This window comes from Amblyomma maculatum, chromosome 9 (assembly GCF_055883805.1).
Source record: "Amblyomma maculatum isolate TAMU_Amacu chromosome 9, ASM5588380v1, whole genome shotgun sequence".
Taxonomy (NCBI): domain Eukaryota; kingdom Metazoa; phylum Arthropoda; class Arachnida; order Ixodida; family Ixodidae; genus Amblyomma; species Amblyomma maculatum.
The window spans coordinates 58,898,038-58,914,077 of NC_139352.1; the positions used below are offsets into that span (position 1 = coordinate 58,898,038).

Here is a 16,040-nt window from a genome sequence, read left to right on the forward strand (position 1 = left end):
GCACAGTGATAAGGCCACACGCCAGCTGCTGCCAGCAATAAGAAATAAAGATTACAAGGATTCACGGCGTTATATTGTTAAAGATGCTACTTTTATGTTCTTCTTAACAGGGATAGCATTCTACGCAGCATATTAGAAAAGTCTATACGGAATGCTTGGCATTTTATTGAGCCCCATTTTATACCTTCTTTCTTTTTCAAAGTCATTTGAATGTCACACTGCGTGGCACAATGCCAGCTCTGTTGTGACGATCGCCTGTGTTTTGCTATTGCTGGTTGGCATTGTGATTGCTGAAAAGCCACAGTTTCTCTCCTCCTTGAGAGGAAAGGCTCTGAGGCTTCCCGTTTCACGTTGCAAGTTTAGTAAACAAAGATAAAGAATTCTGCACTGTTGAGCTGTGCCAGTATTGACCATTTGATTGTTGGCCACTTCTTGAATTGAGGTAGGGGACATCAAAGGAAAGAGGGACATCAAAGGAAAGAGGAAGGGGAATAGACTGTTCTTTAGGAACACCACCGCAATATTTCCACCTTGAATGAGGTTTTGCCAGTAAGGCGCCCAGTGACCTCCCCCATTCATGGGCCCCTGAACTGTGGGGGCACCACTCCAGAGTGCAAGAGCCATTGAGAGCTTGTGGTTCAGAACTTCCTTTATACATTGGCTATATGCAAGCAGGCAGAGTGCACAGAATGTGAGGCGAAAGACTTTGCACTCGTGTTTGTGTCTTGTCTTTCTGTCCGCCATCTGGTTCGCATGTTTTAATTATAGAACTCTTCGCATTTTTGGCTATGCTTGCTGCACTGCTTTTCTCGTATTTCGATGGTCATTGATAGTAAAACAGTGTCGCGCAAAACAGTGATGAACTAGTCATGGCCAGGGTAGAAATTGTACTATCAGGTGTAGTTGTAGCAATCTGTGAGAGGTGCTGGCCATGCTTATTTAGCTTTTGTGTCATTTTTTGGCTTACCAAAATCCCTGTTGATAAAAGTGAGAGCCTAATGTTTTCTCTTTAATGTCCCGTTAAGGTTTCCTTAAAGGTAACTCCCAAGGTAGATAACTGCAATCTGTTAATCTGAAGTGGTCATCCTCATGCGGCACAAGGGTGCTGGGGCTTTAAAGAAGTTTTAAAGCTTCAGCTCTCGGCCCTTTGTTTGCTACCACAAAGGAAGTTCCAGTACTGGCATAGCTCTGCTGTTGCGGGGGGAGGCAGGCACTAGCAGAACACAAACCAGCCCAGCAGCTTCTCATGATGATGATGATGGTGCTATAGCCGCTGTTGCTTTCAGAGGCAGGAAAAAAAAAAAAAGATGACATTACTGAAACTGCTGGGCTGGTCTGTGTTGCTGTTCTACAGGTGGCTGGATGCTGCTCCTGCTTGTGTGAGATGCTGAGGCAGCATCTTGTTGCACTGGGCCTCATGGCTTCCGGGCATTGAGAGTGTGGTTTCAGAGCTGGTCGGCCCTCTTTTGGTATGGAACACACATTACTGCTTTTTGTTTCTTTTATTTTATTGCTCTTTTATTGTGTGCACCTAACGCCCGTGTATCGAAATGTAGTGACATGCTTCAAGAGAACTTTGCCACTGCTTATTTTGCTGGAAAGAGTTGAGGCTTCCATATGGAGTGAGTGGTTTGGGGGAGATGGAGTATGAATACTTGAGAAGGCCAAACTCTCGGTTGTACACGTTCACCAGCGTAAGTGAACTGTTAAATGGAGGTGCAAATTTTAAAACGTATGTTTTCTTTTCCTAAAAAGTTGTTATATTTACTCACTTAATGGAGTGCACCTACTGGTTTTTCTTGTCAGAATACAAATTTCTGCCTATACCTTATTCACTGTAGTGAACATACCATCCAAATTTTTGCTAGTTGTTTAGGGAAGAGTTGTCTTCATTATGTGAGTAAGTGTTGTACAGGAGACTTTACATATGAAATAGAATTTGAGCATTTCATTTATTAATCCAAGAAAAATTGAAGGCAAGGCTCGGGCTCCCTGGTTGACAAAGAATGAAGAATGCACGTAACTGGTTATCAGTGCAGGAGCCATTGTATGTGTTGAAAATGGCACACTGGCATGCACAAAACAGGGGGTATGGTTCTCCCAAATTCTGGCATGAATCTTTGTATGGACCTATAAAGCAACCTAGCATGGCATATTAACATAGTTAAATCTCGTTAACTTAATATCAATAATTCAGCCAGTGGTCATGCAAGTCTAAAGCTTAGTAGTGCACTCGCTAATTCTGACACTAGCATCTTGCACCAGTTGATTCGAATGAGGGCCCAAAAAGAGAACATGTCCGACTATAACCAGTGTGGTGGCCAGTCATCAGGATAGCCTTACTCAAATCTGAGTTCCATGCTCCATAGTTGCTTGTGCATCTCAAACGTGTGCAACAACGGCATGATGACAATCATGCAGTGCCCTTTCTCAGAACAGCGAGACTGCATTGTTTGTTTTGCTTATTTAGTTTTGGGCCAGCTGCGATAGGCAGCTAGGCACTGACTAGCACGCCGCTAGTCTTTCCTATACCCCCCCCCCCCCCCCCCCCTTTTATCGTCGCCTCAGCACAACTGAGCGTTTCATGTACAGTAGAAGCTCGTTAATTCAAACTTCACGGCACCAGAAAAAGTTTTATTTATCCAGTGTTCGAATTATCGAAAGGCCTCGAAAAACCTGACAAGAACCATTTGTATTACAGTAAGTTTACCGTATTCACTCGCGTAATCAACCCAAACGCACAATGGACTTAACCGCCACTTTTACCGCTGAGACTTTAAAAAAAAAAGTGCTAGTCGTTAGCACGTCCCTCTATTTCGCTGCGCACCGTTGCAGCCCACAGCCCATTTTTTGGCAGCGCACCAAGATTCTGCGCAGCGACAACACCACGGTGCGTGTATCTTTTGATGTTAGCTGTATTGGTTGGGGGAGGGGACTTGGCAGAATGCCAACGGCTTTGACTAAAGCTTTAGCCTTAACTTTTTAGCGGCACTCTTCCTTCGGTACGACGCGGTAGCTGGAGTGACATAGAGAAAGGATCGAAGTGGCCCTTCACAAGCAGCCTGCGTCGCGTCTGAGGCTTCACTGCACGACGCACTGAGTGGAACTTGACGAATGCACATTTTGGGAGCAGCGGAACAACTGCGATGGAAGCACGTAAAAAAGCCGCTATCCAAAACGCTGCGCCACTGCAATCGGTTAGCTGGCTTGTGTGCGGCCAATGAACGTCGCTGCCGCGGACGGCGCGAAGCTCAGTGAAACGAAACTGAAACGTAGTCGGCCTATTAATTGGATGATGCCGTTTGTGCTTCATTACACTTGCCGTTGCGCACACGTCAGAGGTGCGCGGTCAACTGTACAACATGTAGGTGCTATTTTGATGATCGCTTACGGTACCATGGAATCTTAACCGGGCGAGGCCTAACCAGTGCAAGACCCGTAACGCCCGTTTAACACCATAGCCTTACATGGGCATCAGCAGGGGTCACGCCGACAGAAATGCTTATCCATATTTCTGAATTAACGAGGGTCGAATTAACGAGCATTGAGTTGCAAGTCTCTGCGGTCACGCGGAAAAGATAGCTTGCATTTGGATGCACGCAGCTTTTAACTATGCTGCCCTAAAGGAGGGGTGTTTCTTGCTCATGTGCTGGGTGCCAGCTTGCCCAGATGTGATGCCGCTTAGTTCGAATTATCCATAGCAGAACCGACTCGCTTTCGAATTAATGGGCGTTTTTGTGCACAGACCTCTATAGAGCTGGGTTGTACCAAGAAGTGTAGTTTAGTTATCTGAAAATTCGAATGATAGAGGTTCGAATTAACGGTCTTTTCACTGTATTTGGCTCCTTGTAACGCATTGAGATTGCGAGCCCGTCATATGCTATTTGCTGTTTGTGTGCTTAAGCCTTCTCGTAGTAGGCGATACAGCCACTTGTGAGAAAAGATGGAGCAGTAGCAGTGGATCTTGCTGCTACCACCACATCGCACTATGAAGGATGCTCGAGAGGCCTTTTCTACTGTGGTGAAGTTTTGGTTCAACACTTCCAGCACTAAGCACACAGTTAAGCATCGATCGAAATATGAAAAAAACGGTCATCGCGCCGTTCATTCTCATCAAAACATGAGCGCACAAAGTAAATTTTGCCAGGTTGTAAGCCATTCGGGCTAATTTTTTTTTTCTTTTCAAAATCTTCTGATAATTCTAGCTTTTGGATACTTAGAACACTTTGTCTAATTGTCCTGAAGTTTCAGCTAACGCGATTTTATGATATATGCTGGGGTGGAAATGCTGCTCCATTCTGCTCCCCCCTCCCCCCAGTTGGCGGGGGTGCCAGTAGGAGCGCAATTATCTATTATGATGATTGACCGCAGGGCTGCAAACAGTGTATTTGTCTGGACTAGTCAAATGGTTAATAAAGAAAACACTGAAGACTGTTCCATTTTAACATGCCTTGTAAGGAAACCCCTATTCATTACATCCTTTTGTGGGTTATATAGTGCTGATGTCTTTTAACAAGCTTAATGTACTGCATTTAGTGGAGTCATAACGCCCTCTGCATTTAGAAGCCAATATGCTGCGGTTGTTGGAAGGGAACTTCAATATTAGTCCTAATGCTAGTGACTAAACGATACCACTTGGATGATATGAGGTCATGAAAATCCATTGTAGTGATCATGTGGAGTTGCTGCAAGCGAACTGTTTCACTTTTGGAATATGAAACTTTGCCTTCTAAATTTAGTTGCATTGCTCTTACTGTCTGTTTTATTGCTCCTCAGGACCTTTTTTGCAGAAATGGGATTTTTCGTCCGCAAGCTGAACATGAGTGAGTACCAGTAATCTTTGCTTTTGTAAAACACTGCATAAGGGACAATAATGATATTTACTTCTGAGACTCTAATTTAGTACTTAGTAGAAATGTGATTTATGTGCTTTGCTGTTCTGAAGAAGCAGCATTCACTTTTCAAAGTCTGGTAGCACATCTGCGAGCCTTCCAGTATACTCCTATGTACTTTTTTTTTGTATTGTTTTAGAGTTGCTTAGGAAAGGCACTATCCTCAATTCAGAACTGACGTGTAGCTTGAGACTATTTGTTCAGCTGTCAGTAACCTTGTAAAGTCAGGGCCTTCATACGCAACACCTCCGAAATAATTGCATTCGAATGCATTAAAGAAGAAAAAGCCTTGGTCCAGCGCTTTTCTTTTACATGATTTGTAATGATAAAATTTATTTTGTAAGCGCTTGTCAGCAATGTTGTGTCCAACCTTAAATGTTTGTAAATATCCCATGACAGCATTATATTATGTTTATTTAGTGATTTTTTTTTTTTTTTCATTTTATACAAATGCTGAAGCACTGGAATGGGCTGTCTGACAAGCTGGTTGCAAGATTTTTAAATCTATTCTGTCCTCCACTTCTTTTTTTATGATGCATTTGATATTTTAATACTGCTCTTTCAACCCCAAAGCCGTCGTTTCTTTTCCTCCTCTCACTTGAATTGTTATTTTTAGGCTAGTGTTTGGTGGCTTTGCCGCATGCCGCTGTTTCTTCATTCCGCACGCAGCCTCGGGACATTGCGTCGACTATGCAAATAAGGGAATTGCGCATATTTTCAGAGATCCATGCCAGGGAGCAGGGTTCCAACAAGCAGACGGCATCCAAGTCTTGCGCCCTGTCCCTGGTGCGCCAGTTGTTCCACCTTGGTGTCATCGAGCCCTACACGGGGGTCGCCAAGAAGAAGACAGAGAGCAAGGTGAGCCATCCACTCCAAAGGCTGAGAACACTCAGATATTTCAATAGAAGACTAGTGGTGATGATCATGACGGATGTTGGCGCAAGGGTAACCTTGTCTAGAAAGCACCGTGCTACCAGATATTTTTCCACTCAAAGTAGGGTGTCAGAGACTGATTTCACAGACATTTCACCCTGGATAAGCCTGATGATCAAATCTCTACTCGGCCCACAATGTGTGTTAGATGCTTACCACTTTTGTACCAGTTTTTGTCTGATAGGGATTTAAACTATGATTGTGTGAATATTGAAGTTTTCGGATATGATTCGATTGCGAATATGGGAGAAAAAAATTCTTTAGAATATCAAACGTTTGGTCAGCAAAAAAAAAAAACTGCAATAAATAAAAAAAAGCTAGCATTGTCTTGTTTACTTCATCATTCACGTGGTATCGTGGTATTTGCAAGTAAAGTTAAACTAGAATCGCATAGAAGTATATGCCATACTGAAAAATCTGGTGCAGATGTTATACAGGATCCTGTATAACAATTTTTTTAACAGGAATGACCTGCATGGAACCAGATGGAGCTGTCATTTTGCTGCTGAATACAGTAAACGCTTGTCAGTTCGGCCTTTAAGGGACCGAAGAATTATCGAATGGGCCTGAAAAAGTTTTAAAAACCGTTTGCATCATAGTACGGTTTCTCAAGAGCTTTGCGTCGCATACACGTTAAGGGAGGCCATCTATCTGCTCGAAAGCGACGATCTCTCTTCACAAAAAGGCTCTGTTGCGTTTTGAGGATGCTTTGTTGCATAGTCCACGAGTTGTCAAGCATCGTGGTGAAGTGCGCAGTACAGTGAAAGTTCGGTGATTTTCGAATATTCAAAAATTTTGAACATAAGTTTTTCAAATAACAAACATATTCGATTCGTATTCGAAGTTTCGAATGTTTGCATATCCCTAATTAAAACCAATTGAGCATGTGCGTGGAATGTAGGAAGGCACATCTTATGTGTGAAAAACGGAGTGCTACATGCTGGCCTGCGATGGAAGTTGTCACATGAATCCAGTCCTGAGACGCCTGCTTAATGTATGTTTTTGTATCTGCTACAGTGGTCATTAGGAAAGAATGAGTGTGCAAGGCACTTTTTTGTCACCTCTTGCTCATTCCCTGTACACCAGGAACTCAGCAGAAATGCGATGCGTATGTAGTAGAGAGTTTACTGAGAAATCAGTAGTGGACATCGGTGAATTCTTCGACATTGATGTTGAGGAATTCATTGGTCATCATGCATCAAGAATAGATAGAGGAATAACATGCAGGGCTCACAAAAATTACGCATTCCTCTGTGTCCTTTTGCTAGTGCTTTGTATAATTGCTTTTCCTGTATCTGAGCTAAAGCAGCTAGCCTGCATCATCAGTCCGTTTCTTTAATTTGTCTAGCAAGGAAGTTTCTTTTTTATTTGAGTGATGAATAGATTTCAAACCAATATATAGCTTACGTGCACAAACAAAGAAGCCAAATTCATGCGCTTTTCTCTCTTTTCCAGCTGGAACCCTATGAAGTAAGCCTCAAATCAGAGGTCCAGCAGGAACTGCAGGAAACCATCAGTGCTCTGAGCATCGAGACAGTCACTGTTCCGGAAAACGTAACTGCGCTTTTTTTATTTGTATTGTTTGGTTTGCTGGTGGAATGCCATTGGCTTCACAACTCACCAGAGCCTGTCACTGTTTTTTAGCAGCAGCAAAAAATGGCTGTCTCAGCAGAGCAAATGACACTTATCTAGAGCGCTGAAGCAGTGCTGTGCAAAGGAAGTCAAATGAAATTTTGAAGCACACGGGCAGAGGCATATTATTTTATATAACTTTTAGGTAGCCTCGTCATAATATATGTCCTTTACTGGTATAGCACCGGCGCTCTAGCGCAGCCACCAAGTCATTCAAACCACACGGGCACAAGTGCATCGCTCGTAAGAAAGCAGCTGCATTAAGATTTGTACTTTATCAACGAAGAGCTTCATCTTGCACAGGCAAAGAAAAAGTGGCAGTGTTTGCAGCTTGACGGGGCTCCAGCCACCACTACAGCGGCCTCCTGCACAGCGCAGGCAGTTTCTTGAATATATGTAAACAGTCTCATCAGAAAACCTGAAGAAAATGATGATACTTAAGTGTGAAGTGTGAGAAATCAGGTAAACCAGCTTTGTAAAATGATTGAGACCTCTATGGTGTAAATCACGAGAACATTTTGAAAGCACTGTTGTGTGGCTTTGTCATGTCTGTTTTACATTGTTCTAATTGAGCGTATGTGGTAGCATGTACTTTCACTTTTTCTGTGCATTGTATGGGAAATGGAATGAGGTCGTGAGGACTGGCATCAGAATGGTTGGGTGCGTATTCATAGTTTTCATCAGGTTTTTCAGATTCAGAAAAAAATTTAGAATTTTTCTTTTACTGTGTTCTTCCACTTTGGGTATCTTGTATTTCAGGAAAGTAGCCGTGTGTGTTCAAGAAAAGTAGTGTTTACAAGAATGCGGCTAGCCTTCTCACGGATCAGGGTGTTTGCCTACATATATGCTACTTTGTTGTATTACCTCGGACTAATATGCAGTGCTGTTATTGCGAGCTGAAAAATGCATTATATGATTTCTCCCAGGATCAGGGAGGTTGCGGCAGTTCTTTCTCTGCTGCACACCAGTAGAGCGCTCTGGACAAATTTGATCTGCTCTGTACCCCCATTCTCAATTCTCAAATAAGAATTTAATTTATCATCATTGCGTGTAGCCTCAGTCAGATTAAATGTATGTAATACAGTATGTCCGAGACTGCATTCAAGTTTCCAATCAAGTACCTGCCTAAATAAGGGCGTACTGAAGTACTCCTGCTGCCTTGTTGTGCTTTTCCCGGCAGCGTTAGTGTCGGTGGGTGCTCGAAAGAGCGCCAACTCGGGTCTCTGCTTTCGTGTGGGAGGGTCACATTAGAGTCAGCCTGTCATGGCATTTGAATTCACGTTACCCCTATGCCAAGAGCAGGAGCTGCCAACTCTGGTCGCTCCTTTCAAGTGGGAGGGTGATATCAGAGCCAGCCTACCAGAATTCTTTGCATTCACGTTACCCCTAGGACACGCTGGCACGTCCATACGGCTTGATTAAAGCAGGACTTTACATATGGGTGGTAGCTTAAGTTCTCACGTCGTACCCTTAAAGGATGAGCTTAAGTGTCCCCAATAATGTAGGTCTCTACACTGATAGCGCATGATAGGGGAATAATCTAGCTGGCAAAAGAAGCTTCCGCTTCCTTCCAGGTTTAACCAGAGCTAAATCACACGCTAATTTTTCTTGTTGTTCTGACATTGACATAGCTCCGAGGTTTGGGCTCAGTGATGTCATCAGAGCATGAGACTTCAGAAGAGCCCCGCCAGTCAGCATTGACATCTGTCTGCACGCCTTTTCCGCACAGGCTGAGAAGCTGAGCGAACCCTTCTCCCTCAAAGTGCCACGTCATCTGGAAGCGGAGCAAGTTGTATCCCAGCCAATACCAGGAGGGGTGGTGCCCTGGTCCCCACCCCAACAAAACTGGAACCCCTGGACATCATGCAATATTGACGAGGGCCCCATGGCTACAGTAAGCTTGGGCCAAGGGTGTCCATTTCTCTTTTGTTTGTTTGCTTGCTTGCTTATTTATTTGTCTGTTGGTTCGTTCAAATACCACTCGGGCTACATTGAGCTTGCCAAGGTTCAATAATAACAGTATATTTTGTTGTTATGGAACAGAGGTTATGGAACAAGATGTTCTAGTGGAGAATATTCATTACAAGGCCGCGTTATCAAATTTCGGTGGTCAGTGTTGCCTAACGCTAACAATGGCTTTCCACTGTGGCGGTCCATAAGCAGCGGCCAAGACGACTTGACATTGATTCGGAAAAACCCTGGCGTCAGGAACAGCACGCAACTCACGGGATACTGGCATGAGGATTGTCTGTCTCATCACCCGAAATCACCAACTTCCGATGTGGTGCAGATGGTGTACTACTCGGATGCAGTCTCCTCAGTGTCATCTGTTTGAAGCACATTCGGTGTGCTGACCGGTTGCACCAAAATTTCGAATGAAATAATTTTCATCATGTAAAAAAAAGGTACCATTTTCAAACTTCCTTTGTTTCTGGACAGAGGCCAAGGTTTGTAGAGGCATTTATTCATGACAGAACCCTTTTTCCGGTTTATATCTGCAGTTATATATTCAGATATGATGCACTGAGTCACTTTGCACTTTGTCTGCAGCCTCCGCAGTGCCATCCACTCGTAGCATAGGCTCTGCATGTGGCAGTGTTGAAATATTTCAAATTGTGATTTTTGGCATTTGTAAAATGATACCCTTTCGAAACTTTCCTTATCTCTGTGTTGGACAGGGCCCAAGGTCTGTAGCAGTAGTCAAACCTCAGTATGATGACCTCCTACTTGCAGCCGAAAATTTCGTTAAATTATGAAATTCGTTACGTCGAGGTTTTCATGTTCTAGCTGCCCAAATAAAGTAACAAGCTAGTGGAACACTGCTAGTAGATGGGAATTTGTAAATTACGAATTCAGGAAATATGCAACACATTTTAGCAAATAATAGTGCTAACAAGGTGCGTTGGAAGGCAACGCACCTTCCTTCTCTAACAGCAGAGCACGTCGCCATTCGCGAAGGTTTGTCTGCATTAGCAGAGAGGCTCTCTGCTGCACTGCCGACCCATTTGCTCTTCTATGCAGATTCCACACAAGCCGTCTGAGTTCTACGGCGCATAGCCAGTACCCCAGACATCATTAATACAGTACAACCTCGATAATTCGAACCCGGTTAATTCGAAATCTCGGATAATTCGAAGGTTTTCTGCGGTCCCGTATTTTCCAATGTAAATTTGGCCGGATAATTCGAACAGGCGGCCTGCGCCAGCCCGGTTAATTCGAAAATTTGGACTGCTATGCGGCAATGCCTGATCCATGTTTCGCCGCAAACCCGGCGAAACGACGGCCCTACGGAGCCGCGAGGCAAAGCCACATAGTAATGGTGATGATTTATAGGCGAAGCGCCCCAGCCGGAGCACTCTCTGCACAAAAATCGGTCCACAGTGCTCCTCGCGCACCGCCGAAACACGCGCCTGCAGAGGAGAAGACGTGCTTCACTGCAACACGGCGGGCATACCGGTTTTTATCACGTGACCTCGCCCCCACTCCATCCCTTGGTGTGCTTCGCCCACTCTTCCCCTGTGCCTCCGACGCTGCAAGTACGCCACCACCACCGCCGCGCTGGTCTCGCCTGCGCCATTTCTTTGTGTTGTGCGCTGTGGTTAGGGGTCGGCTACTGTGCCGTTTTTTTGGGCGGGACTGTGCAGAAGTGCTAGCTTTGTGACCGTAGCAGTGCAGAAATGCCAAAGTACAAGACTTTAATGCTGCAGCAGAAGTTCTGCTTGATCCAGGAAGCAGGCAAGAGCGCTTGTTCGAAGACCGAGTTGGCCAAAAGGCATGGCGTGCCCCTCTCGACGTTGTCCACAATATTGAGCAACAAGTCAAAAATACTAGAGGCTTACGGCAAGACCTATTCTTCGAAGCGGTCACGAGTGCGGGCTCCCACGTATCAAGATGTGGAAGCTGCTCTGCTTCGCTGGCTGCAGAAAGCAAACGCTGCCCACCTTCCCGTCAGTGGAACGCTACTGCGGGAGAAGGCCAACGACCTAGCTCTACAACTTGGGCATGAGGAATTTAAGTGCAGCAATGGATGGTTTTGCCGTTTTAAAGAACGCAATAATTTAACCTTTCTCACCGTCTGTGGTGAGAGCGGCAGCACTAACGAGAGCGTTGTCGAGGATTGGAGAAACCACACATTGGCGCCGCTGCTTAGCGAGTACGGTGCAGACGACGTTTACAACCTTGACGAGGCTGCACTTTTTTATAAGATGCTGCCAACAAAAACATTCGCAGTGAAGAACACCGCCATCAAGGGTAGGAAACAGGCCAAGGACAGGATTACTGTGCTGTTCGGCGCAAACATGTGCGGTAAACACAAGCTGCCGCTACTGGTCGTCGGGAAGACGGGGAAGCCTAGGAAGATTTATCGGTACCACCTGCTCAAGCGCATGCTCCTTTGCTACGACAATGGCAAGGAGTACTCCATCGACCTCCTCGGAGCCATATGCCTCATGGTGTACGCTTGGAAACAAGTGGAGCCCACATTGATCAGGCGGTGTTTTGAACACGCTGGTTTTTCCAGTGAAAGCACTGTTGATGCCGATGCAGACCACCCATGTACTACTACTCTTGACGAAGAAGGAGCAGAGTATTGCGACCACATCAATGCGCTCTGCGCAGAGGATGAATCCAACGCAGTCGGCTTCGCCGAGTATATCAACATTCAGAGCGAAGAGCAGACTGGCTACTCTGACTTGGGGAGTGAGATCACTGCTGGTACGAACATGCGCGATGACAGCGACGATAGCGACGACGACACCGACGAGCCTCCTCGAGCACCTGCTCTTGGTGAAGTTATCGGATCGCTGAACGTTATCCGCAGTTTTGTTGAGTGCCGCGGTGGAAGTTCAGAGATGTTTAGTCTATTTGACCAACTCGAGAGCATGACCTTAGGAGCCGCAAACTACCGGACGCGGCAAACCAGCATCTCTGATTACTTTCAGTCGTAATTCAAAATGTGCCGAATAAAGGTAACACGTTCCTGCAACGAATTTTTTGCCTAAGTCTTATTTCTTGGTGTGTTCGGTTAATTCGAAAACCCGCTTAATTCGAAGATTTCTCGCAGTCCCGATGACTTCGAATTAACGAGGTTGTACTGTATCTGCTATATAGTGCAAACATTTCCGTGCCCTGTGCGTGTTGTCGGCTTGCCACACTATGCACCGTCTCAGAGAAACTGATAGCACTCGCCTAAGGCTCTCACCGCACCTGTGCAATCGTTACCAAGGAGCTCACACCCGCGGCACGAAGTTAAAGTTCAAGTTGACAGTTAAAGTTCAAGTTAAAGTTTAAGCTAACAAGGGTACCGGCTGTTTTGTATATCAGGAGGATAATGGGAGATAGTAAATGGACGCAAAAGCATTATTTTCTTCATGTGAACAAAGAGCGAGCGCTTCACCCACACGGGCGCAGCTACCTTTGCTCTGCAGCCTTTTCTTCAGGCCTCACATATGCGTACCTACACGTAACCGTATTTACATGTGTAACGAACTTGCCTCCCATTTTGGCCGCTGACAACTTAAAAGAAAAAAGAAAAACTCCAGTAAACTCATCCCTCCGTTGTGCGTGCGCACCGTCGCAGTCCAGTGTATTTCTTGGCAGGGCGCCAAGATTCCGTGCAGTGAGAACTTAATGGTGCGCATTAGCTTCAGTGCTGGGGTTGGGGGCGCACTTGACAGTGTGCCAGCGGCTTTAATAGGAGTGCGGGCGATGGCTTGCTCGGCTGGTTCGGTTGCTCAGTGCCTTCCCTTAAGCGATGCTAAAAGCCTGTGTCGTGGCTGACCGCATGCTTTCTTTGACGACTGATAGGTAGAAGTGTGGACAAATGTTGCAAAAAAAAAAAATTACTTCTTCCCGCCTATTGAACCTTCTCTTCAAATTGACTTCGATGTCGGGCAAATGCAAAATGCGATGTGTCTCGGCTAGTTTTAGTTATCATTCCATTGTCGCAATGGCTGAAAGTGCGGCATAAATAAGACTACTTCGTTAAATTGCAAGAAAAAAATGCATGGTTCTCATTGGGAGAGAGATTGGGAAATAAAAAGAGTCGTTACATTGTGAATTTCGTTACAGTGAGGCTTGTTATATCGAGGTTCAACTGTACTTAGTTTAATTTTTTTTCTTGATATATTAAGCAGGGGTTTTTAGCTGCTGAAATACAGTGGTTTTTGCTGAAGTTATGCTTTCTAGCGTTTTTTTCCTCATGATCGTAATGATTATCATGAACGGAAATTTATTAATGTTTTCTGTTCATATGTTGCATGTCTGTGTAAGATTCCAAATTCCCCAATTTTGTTGCATTTTTATGCTTGCTTCGTTTCTCCCGTTAAGGATGAATTTAAAATTTTTTTAGGCAGTTCCTACAATTCTCTGTCTTCCGTTAAAAGTACTCAGTAATTTAAAATACTTCTGCTAGAAAAAAAATTAAGCCGGTATGTGTGGAGAGAACCCGCAAGATTTTCGCCAACAAAATTCTTTACGCTAAACAAAATACGGGATCATGTGGCGTGGAATAGCCGGCGAAATGACCAAGATACAGTTGTAAGATTACTTCTGTGCAGTCTCGTGTTGAAATGGTGAACTCGCTTGCTTTTTCAGATGACGCTGAAGCAGATCAGCGATGACATCTTGAATAGCTACAACCACCAGGTGGACCACGACGCAAAACTGAAGCAGGTGTGCGCAGTTTTGCTTCTCCACTGTTCCTGGGCATTTTGAGCGCGCTGTGACCTGCCGTTGCCCATGGCTGCTTTTGAGTGAGCCCCAGCCTTCTTTTCTAGATGCTGGATGAGCGCTACCAACTGCCGGTGTACAACTCTTACGACAGCATCTTGGATGCCATCCATCAGTCGCAGGTTGTCATCATAAGGGGCGCCACAGGTTGTGGGAAAACGACCCAGGTAAGTTCCTTTATGATCAATCGCAAAACCTTGGGGAATGGACGAGTGTTGATTCCGTCTGTGAATGTCCAGATTGGCGACGTGATGAAATGGGTGCTTACTTGACCCAACGAAAAATTTTGTAGGATTAACCCTTTCTCTGCAGTGTGTTTTTTTAGGACTGCTTGTCACTTCCTGCCAGGTATTTTTTAAATTTTTTTTTTCAAGGTTAATTTTGCGGATATCTTATGCTAGAAATGCACTGTGATGCTCATGAGAACACGAAAGCTCACTCGGAGGTTTTGTTTAGTTTGAAGACCCAGTGTATTGCAGGATGAATTAAAACCAGCGTCTTTTAGTGCTTTTCGGGGCGCTACGACAGGTGCGCAATTTTTTGTACTCCGTGCTCGCTCATCATCACCTGCAAGTAAACTCATGCCGCCGGTACATGTCTGCTGACCTGGCAACAAAATCTATCCCACACTTTTGTGTGGCCCGTGATTTATGGCCATGCTGCAGGGAGCTCTCTAATAAAGGTTAGAGGTTGATGTATGTGAAGATGTCTCTTCATTCTGTAGTGCATGCTGCACTTGACCCACAATCTCATTCCCGCATCAACATGAATTTTTTTTTTTCTTTTTCTATTTTTACAACACCAGGTGCCACAGTACATACTGGACTCCTACATCAACCAAGGGATTGGTGCAGAGTGCTGCGTTGTGGTCACTCAGGTTGGTTGCTTGAACCTTTTTGCAGCGCAGATTCTTTTTTTACACTCAAGACAGCACCTTATATTTGTTTTAACACTTTCAGCGGGTCATTTTATTGTCAGGCAAAGTGAGCGTGCCTTGTGGAGTGAATTGCGAGCTTTCTTTTGAAGCAGACGATAACAGTTTTAAAGGCACAGATTTTTTTGTTGCAAAATCAACACTATGACAGCCAAAGAGAGACCTCGGGTGACCACAGTTACATCGTGAAGAGGCGTAGCTACAAGAAGAAGAAAACGAAAAAGAAAAAAAAAGACAACAAAGAAGGAAAAGAGATGACAAAGAAGAAAAAGAAGATGAAGGAGAAAAAGGGGAAGAAGATGAAAAAGAAGATTAAGGATAAGAGGACGAAGTGGAAGACGAACGCTCGGTCACCCGCAGCTAATGCTTTCGCTCCACATTCGGTTCAGCAGCGTTGAACCTTTCTCATTTTTTTCTTAGCAACTTACCCTTTTATTGTAAAGCTCTCAAGAAAAAAAAAATATATGTAAATGGGAAAGGAAGCCTGCTCCAAACCAGAGGTTATTTCAGGTAAAACGATTTGAAAGTAAAAAAAAAAAAAAATAAAAAATGGCGAATGCCGAACAATTAAATAAAGAATTGGAAACATACCCATGCAACTTATCCCAGGAATTTCCTCGCTTTCGCACCTGGAAGTCATTGTATTCTTAGCCAAGCCACTTGAAGAAACCAGTTAAAGATTGTTTAGACATGTAGAATACAGTCGAACCCGGTCATATCGAACCCGGATATATCGAATTTTGGTTATATCGAACTCACGGAATATCTCCTTGAAAATCCCATGTAAAAGTATAGAAAAGCCGCGTCATATATCGAACTTAATTTCACCGGTCGTTCGATATATCGAACTTCGCACCACGCACTGGAAAGTGTGCCTTCCCCAAAGACGATCGCATCACCCTTGGCCGTTTGCCGCGTGA

General features: G+C 44.5%; 1 protein-coding gene across 2 annotated transcripts in view; it reads left to right on the forward strand.

Moving 5' to 3' along the window:
* Positions 1-16,040, forward strand: part of mle (dosage compensation regulator mle) — a 57,728-nt gene that overhangs the window by 8,548 nt on the left and 33,140 nt on the right. Inside the window, exons 1-8 of one of the 2 annotated variants that reach the window (XM_084578811.1) lie at positions 1,366-1,469; positions 4,777-4,823; positions 5,614-5,750; positions 7,281-7,379; positions 9,187-9,351; positions 14,052-14,129; positions 14,234-14,353; positions 14,992-15,063. In XM_084578811.1, the coding sequence (XP_084434937.1) occupies positions 4,793-4,823; positions 5,614-5,750; positions 7,281-7,379; positions 9,187-9,351; positions 14,052-14,129; positions 14,234-14,353; positions 14,992-15,063 (702 nt within the window). In that variant the 5' untranslated portion in view covers positions 1,366-1,469; positions 4,777-4,792. Of the gene's footprint in view, positions 1-1,365; positions 1,470-4,776; positions 4,824-5,613; positions 5,751-7,280; positions 7,380-9,186; positions 9,352-14,051; positions 14,130-14,233; positions 14,354-14,991; positions 15,064-16,040 lie in introns of those variants that run through there. The other variant, XM_084578810.1, reaches the window with a different exon arrangement.